Source organism: Pantherophis guttatus, chromosome 3, assembly GCF_059756535.1.
Source record: "Pantherophis guttatus breed Tessera chromosome 3, ASM5975653v1, whole genome shotgun sequence".
NCBI lineage: Eukaryota > Metazoa > Chordata > Lepidosauria > Squamata > Colubridae > Pantherophis > Pantherophis guttatus.
In genome coordinates this window covers 212,288,754-212,296,253 of record NC_142065.1, presented here as the reverse complement: position 1 = coordinate 212,296,253, position 7,500 = coordinate 212,288,754, and the positions used below count along the sequence as shown (strand labels likewise).

The window sequence follows — 7,500 nt, the reverse complement described above, 5'->3', positions numbered from 1 at the left end:
AAGTATTTCCTGTGGTTGGATAGGAGATTATTTTGGGTGTTTTGTCCCTTTTAAAGTTCACCTATTCGAAGCAGTGATAGAGCAAAGAAAAGTTGAGATACATTGGACTGGTACTGTGGATATGTACATTCAAATTTGCCATTTGTTGATTTTTTGAGTCTCACAAAATGTTTGATGTGGGGAGTCTTACACAATTCACCTTGAGTTCTAATAAAAAATTGTTCCTCTCTTAAGAGTAGAATACAGGTAGTCCTCGACTTACAACCACCATTGAGCCCCAGATTTCTCTTGCTACATCGTTCAGTGAGTTTTGCCCCATTGATGACATTTCCTGCTGTCCGTTGTTAAGCGAATCGCTGAGTTGTTAAGCCAGTAACGTGGTTGTTAAGTGAATCTGGCTTCCCTATTGACTTTGCGGGTTAGAAGGTCGCAATCACATGACCCGGGGGGGGGACGGGACACTGCAACTGTCATAAATATGAATCCGTTGCCAAGCGTCCAAATTTTTGATCACGTGATTATGGAGATGCTGCAATGGTCATAAGTTCATGAGTCACTTGTTTCAGTGCCGTAACTTTAAATGGTCACTAAACCATTTAAGGGGAGGTTACAAGTCAAGGACTACCTGTCTAAATGTCATAATGAAAGAAATCAGCATGCCAAGTTTGGAAAGTCTACCATGTTGGACAGTGGTGGGATTCAAGTAATTTAACAACTGGTTCTCTGCCCTAATGATTTCTTCCAACAACCAGTTTGCCAAACTGCTCAGAAAGTTAACAACCGGTTAACCCCAATGATGCCCTTGACGTGATGTCCCAGTGCCTGGAGGCCGTGCGGATCTGGATGGGGAGGAACAAGCTCAAACTCAACTCCTCCAAGACCGAGTGGCTGTGGTTTCCGGCATCCCAGTATAGTCAACTGGGTCCATCGTTGACTATTGGGGGTGAGATCTTGGCCCCCTCAGAGAGGGCTCGCAACTTGGGTGTTCTCCTGGATGCACGGCTGTCCTTGGAAGATCATATGATGGCCATGGCCAGGGGAGCTTTTTATCAGGTTCGCCTGATACACCAGTTGCGCCCCTTTCTGGACCGGGATGCCCTGCGCACAGTCACTCACACCCTCGTCACGTCCTGTCTGGACTACTGCAATGCTCTCTACATGGGGCTCTCCTTGAAGAGCACTCGGAGGCTCCGGCTGGTCCAGAATGCGGCCGCGCGGGTGGTTATGGGGGTGACTCAGCGCTCCCATGTAACACCCCTCCTGCATGAGCTGCACTGGCTCCCGGTGGTCTCCCGGTGTTGGTGACCACCTTTAAAGCGCTCCATGGCTTAGGACCGGGGTATATATGAGACCGCCTTCTGCCACCAACAGCCTCCCACCGCCCAATACGCTTCCACAGAGAGGGGCTCCTCAGGGTGCCATCAGCCAAACAATGTCGACTGGCGACACCCAGGGGGAGAGCCTTCTCTGTGCGGGCACCAGCCCTCTGGAATGAGCTCCCCTTAGAGCTTCGTCTTAGCCCCGACCTGCGTACCTTTCGCCGCGCCCTGAAGACCCTACTGTTCCAGCAAGCCGGATTGGCCTAATACGGATTTTATAAGGGGTGTATGTATGTCTTAATTTTTGAGCCAAATTTTATATATCTGATTTTAATTGGTTTTAAATTTTGTAAATCTATGTGTTTTAATATGGCTGTACACCGCCTTGAGTCCTTCGGGAGAAGGGCGGTATAGAAGTCTAATAAATAAATAAATAAACTTTCCGAAGTGGTGCGAACCGGCTGAATCCCACCACTGATGTTGGATGTGGGCAAGGCTAGGAAAGATGACCAGTCATTATGGATGGTTGGGGTGGAATGCAATCAAAGGTCCCTCAAGGTGTGAGTGGATGACCAGCTCAGATCTTCTCGCTATGGGATGCCAGTTATAGAAGGAGGGAGGAAGCATTCAAAGAATGTTGGCTTGTGACTGGGAAGGCTTGAATGTTTGTTTCAGGATGCTGACCACATGCAGCGTAACAAGGTTGGAGAGAAGATGCAGCTATGAGGTCCTTGAAGGAGAAACGCAGGCGGTTAAGACTTACGCTGGTGTTAGTTTTATCACTGCCACCTGAGGAAACGCTCCATCTTTTCATGGCCTAAACATATAAGAGAAAATATACGGTTTTTTTTTTTTTCCCCTCCTCGTTTCAACCCAGAGAATGAGTTTGATATGTGTGGAGATGACAAAAGAAGGTTGATCTTTCAGGAAATGTATTGAAATCAACAGGGGGACGACAGGGGGGAAAAAACAGTTTTTCTTAAAGTCTGTAGAGATTCTCAGTCATGGTTGTCCCAAAGGTGCTTATTCAGAAGGCAACTGGACTTTCTTGTTTTTTCTTTGAAGACATTTCGCTTCTCATCCAAGAAGTTTCTTCAGCTCTGACTGGATGGTGGGGAATGGAAGGATTGATGCTCCTTGCAGACAGCTGGTCATTTACATCCTTTTAGAGCAGTGTTTCTCAACCTTGGAAGCTTGAAGATGGGTGGACTTCAACTCCCAGAAGGTTCTGGGAGTTGAAGTCCACCCATCTTCAAGCTTCCAAGGTTGAGAAACACTGTTTTAGAGGATTTTTGAAGCACTTGGAGGTTTATCTGTGTCCTCAGGGTCACCTGAGTAGTGCTAATAGTTCCTGTAGTCTGCAATCCCTCTGGAAATCCATTCATACTCCCACATCCTTGGTGTAGATGCAAATGACCAGCTGTCTGCAAGGGGTATCAATCCTTCCATTCCCCACCATCCAGTCAGAGCTGAAGAAGCTCCTTGGATGAGAAGTGAAATGTCTTCAAAGAAAAACGAGAAAATCCAGTTACCTCCTGGAAAAGAAGCATCTTTGGGACAAATATGACCCATGTTCACAAATTTCGGCTTCTGACAACAATCTGGAGGGATCTAAGCCACCAATTGAGCACCAGGATTAGAGATCTCCTGGATGGAGATAATTAAATTCAAGTATAGCAATTTGATTGACATAAGGTTGGCTACACATGACCACATTTCTCTGCCTGTTGCTCTGAAGAGATGAGTGTTGGTCAAATAGCTCTACAACAGGGGAAGTATGGCCCCTTTATGACCTGTGGACTTCAACTCCCAGAATTCCCGAGCCAGCCAGGAATTCTGGAACTTGAAGTCCACAGGTGATAAAGGGGCCATACTTCTCCATCCCTGCTCTAGAAGTTTATTTAAAGAAGAATGTTTCTGAGAATTCATCCTAGGTCGGGTCAGCAACCTTAAACACTCAAAGAGCCACAAAGGTCCTAACCGGAAGCCCCACCCCCCACCCCGGTTCAATTCTGGAGCTGACCGGAAGTCCAGTTCCCCCACCATAGAGTCTCCTCCTAGAGCGGTGTCCTTTTTCCTCTACCTGTCCTAATTGAAAGCCGTATAAATTGTGGAGCCGACCGGTGACAGGGAGCCGCAGAAGGGGGATGAATGAGCCACATGTGGCTCCAGAGTCACAGGTTGCCGACTCCTGTCCTAGGTGGATGGTTGAGGTTTCCAATATTTAGGGAAGAGGGAAGGTCCTATTTTTATTGTATGATTTTTATCTCCAGCTTTCTGAAACCTGCAGCTCTTCCATTCTTCCAATAATACCTCAGGGAGACATCAATAGAAAATTTCTGCTTGGATTTTGGGGTGTTTTTTTGGGGGGGGGGCAGTTTGAGTAGTGGCACTATCAACGCCGAGAAAGAATCTCGATCTTCTGTAAACATTGGCCAATTTCTCCTTCACTTTGGGAGCTGCAGAGAAACTGCCTCCTCGGTTCATTTCTACGATTTTAGATAGAGACTTTGAAAAAGGAAAAAGAAAGAAAGGGGGGGGGGAAAAGAAGGAATAGCTATTTGCACCCAGGTCTGGTAGAGTTCAGAAACTTCCAACTAGGGAAAGGCTCACCTTAGACTCCATTGGTGGAGATTCTTTCTCCTTCTCTGCATGTTGCAACTTCCGGTTCAGGTCCTGGAACATGTCTTGGTGACGTTTTCTTGTGTGCATGATTTTCTACAACAGGACACATCCAGATAAGTTGAGGTTTTGTGAGAAGGAAATAAACATTGTAAACATTTACATATCTATCTATCTATCTATCTATCTATCTATCTATCTATCTATCTATCTATCTATCTATAATCTGTCTGTCTGTCTAACCTGTCTATCAGTCCATCCATCCATCCTTCTCTCTCTTTCTCTAATCTCTCATCTATCTACAGTATCTATCTATCTATCTATCTATCTATCTATCTATCTATCCATCCATCCATCCATCCATCCATCCATCCATCTGTCCATCCATCCATCTGTCCATCCATCCATCCATCCATCCATCCATCCATCCATCCATCCCTCTCTCTCTCGTCTCTCTCTCTTTATCCATCCATCCATCAATCCATCATCCATCCATCCCTTTATCTCTCATCTCTATCTCTCTCTTTATCCATCCATCCATCCATCCATCCATCCATCCATCTATCCATCCATCCATTCATCCATCCATTTATCTCAATCATCCATCCATCCATCCATCCATTCACCCATCCATTTATCTCAATCATCCATCCATCCATCATCTCTCTCTATCCCTCCCTCTCTCCCTCTCCCTCTCTCTCTTCTCCAGCCTTTATATATAAATATTTTTATAAACAACTCAAGGCAGTGAATATTTCAGCGGCCAAATAGCATCACAAGGAATCCTTTCCCTGATCTCTCCTTTTCTGGTTTCATTTTTTAAAAATTATTTATCGAGGCCTTGAGTAGAAAATCTGTTCCTCACAAAAGATAGTCCTCAACTTATGACCACAACAAATGTTTTTATCATGGAAGCAAACCCCAAATACTCACCTCAAAATCTAGTTCTGCATATCGGGATTTCCGCCTCTGAAAATGAAAGGAAGAGGAAGAACTATGATTAACGCTTGACAAGAGATGAAATACACCAGTGGCGGGATTCAAATAATTTAACAACCGGTTGTTTGGCTGCCTGCCACAAAGAAAAGGGGGTCAGCTTCTTTTCCAAAGCCCCAGAAGGCAAGAGAAGAAACAGTAGATGAAAAAGTAATCAAGGAGAGAAGCAACCTGGAATTAAGAAGAAACTTCCTAACAGTGAGAACAATTAGAAGAGCTTGACCTTCAGAAGTTATGGGTGCTTCATCACTCGAGGTTTTTAAAAAGAGACTGGACAGCCCCTTGTCTAAAATGGGATAGGGTCTCCTGCTTGATTAGGGGCTGGACTAGAAGACCTCCAAGGCCCCTTCCAGCTCTATTCTGATTCACTCCCTCTCTCTTGGCTAGACTAGAGAAAAGAAGGACTAGGGGGGACATGATAGCAGTCTTTCAATATTTGAAGGACTCCTACAAAGATGGCGGGGTCAACTATTTTCCACAGCATCAAAAAGCAAGATGAGAAACAACGGATGGAAACTAACCAAGGAGAGAAGCAACCTAGAACTAAGGAGAAATTTCCTAATGGGGAGAGCATAAACCAACAGAATAGCTTGCCTCCAGAAGTTGTGCTCAAGAGACTGGACAACCATTTGCCTGGAATGGTATAGGGAGTCTCCTGCCTGAAAAGGGGGTTGGACTAGACTAGAGGTCACCAACCTTTCAGACCTCAGGGACCACTAAATTCATAATTTTAAATCCCGCAGATCACTAATATGATCTGCCTAATGACCGGCTGGGTGGGCGTGGCTAGGTGGTCATGTGACTGGATAGGCGTGGACAACTCAATGTCTCTCATGTCAAGGGGCACCTCGCCAGCCTCTACTCGCCCCTCCCCTCCCTGCCACTACTCCCCTGCCTGCCCGGGCTCCTTAGTGCCCCAACAGGAAGCAGTTGTTGGAGCTAAGCAGCCACCATGAGAAAGAGTTGGCAAAACAGCTGGCTCAGTTCAAATTGGATCTGGCCAAGAAGGTGGCACAGCAGAAGCACCTCACTGAGGACTAGGAGCATAGGCTTTCCAAGCAGAGGGAAGATCTGCAGGAGTGCATGGCCAGGTACATGTGCCTGGAGGCTGGAAGTAGGCTGAGATGGTCAGCCAGTTCCAGGCCATGATGCAGTCCCATTGGAACGAGGCCCTCCGGCTCTTCGCCACCAGCAGCCCTTCCCTCCAGCCTTTGCCCAAAGCCCCACACCAGGAAGCTGAAGCATAATTTCTGCTCCCTACAACCCGCACAAAAAGACCCCGAAGGGGGAGACTCTCTGCAGCAAACACAAGTGTTCATTGCATGTATCCGGCCCAGGGGCCGTAGTTTGAGGACCCCTGATTTAGTGCAAAATAAACAATGCAAATAATTTTTCTGTGGACCACCAAAATTTTCTCATGGACCACCAGTGGTCCATGGACCACCAGTTGGTGACCGCTGGACTAGACGACTCTATTATTCTATATTCTATGTTCAATGTTTCTCTACCGAGCTTCTGTTGTAGGAGAGATGGAAGGGAGAATGCAATTGATCTGATCTGGTCTGGTCTCCTAAAGTAAAGGATCCAACCTTGGCAAGTTTAAGACTTGTGGGCTTCAACTCCCAGAATTCCTCCCTCTCAAAACGACAGAAGCAAACGGTACTCAAAACTGGAGAGACTCAGCTGACTTCTAACCAGGCTTCCATAAGAAACATTTCTTCTATTATGACTCTCCATATTTCTCTCCTGGAAACACCCCAATTCCTGCATCATTGGTCCAACATGATGATGAGGTTCTGGAGCTGAGATTTACATCCATCTGGGACTCATAGAAGGAGGCTCAATGGAGATGATATCAGAAAGATGCTACCCAGGTCCTTCTCGTCCTTTGAAGGACAATTAGGAGAGATAAGTGGGGAAATTAGTAAATGTAAAATACTTTGTAAGCACATTCCATGCATAGCAAATGATTGTCATTAATGAAGGGCATTAATTAACGAAATCATTTTAGGAGTGCCATCACAAGCCAACACTCTTTGAGATCACACTGCTGGAATTCATTGACAAAAATGTCCGGTCTAAACTTATCTTTTAAAACTTGAGCAGGGGATTGGACTAGAAAACCTCCAAAATCTTGGAGCCTGGATAGCTCAACAGACAGAGCTCTGTAATTTAACACCAGCTGTCTGCAATTAAAGTAAGATCGAATCTCGCCAGGCTCAAGGTTGACTCAACCTTCCATCCTTTCTAAGGTAGGTAAAATGAGGAGCCAGTTTGTGGGGGCAATAAGCTGACTTTGTATAAATATACAAAAGGATGAAGGCTATTGCTTAACGCATTGTAAGCCGCCCTGAGTCTCCGGAGAAGGGCGGCATATAAATCAAATTAAAAAAAAAAAAAAAAAGATCCCTTCCAATTTTGTTATTCCGCTATTCAGTTATTCTATAAAACAGCCATAATGGCTGGAGGGAATTCTGGGAGTTGAAGTCCACAAGTCTTAAAGTTGCCAAGTTTGGAGACCCCCTTCTCCTAAAACAAACACTGAAATGTCTACCACTTGGAA

The 7,500-nt window shown here is 45.5% G+C and overlaps 1 protein-coding gene across 8 annotated transcripts in view; it reads right to left on the bottom strand.

Moving 5' to 3' along the window:
- ADGRB1 (adhesion G protein-coupled receptor B1) overlaps positions 1–7,500 on the bottom strand; it is a 387,137-nt gene that overhangs the window by 4,854 nt on the left and 374,783 nt on the right. For 5 of the 8 annotated variants that reach the window (XM_087890962.1, XM_087890963.1, XM_087890966.1 and 2 more), the window contains 3 exons: positions 4,875–4,910; positions 3,933–4,037; positions 2,083–2,136 (listed from right to left, as the gene is read on the bottom strand). In XM_087890962.1, coding sequence (XP_087747088.1) covers positions 2,083–2,136; positions 3,933–4,037; positions 4,875–4,910 — 195 coding nt within the window. The remainder of the gene's footprint in view (positions 1–2,082; positions 2,137–3,932; positions 4,038–4,874; positions 4,911–7,500) is intronic. The other 3 variants (XM_087890964.1, XM_087890969.1, XM_087890967.1) reach the window with 1 other exon arrangement.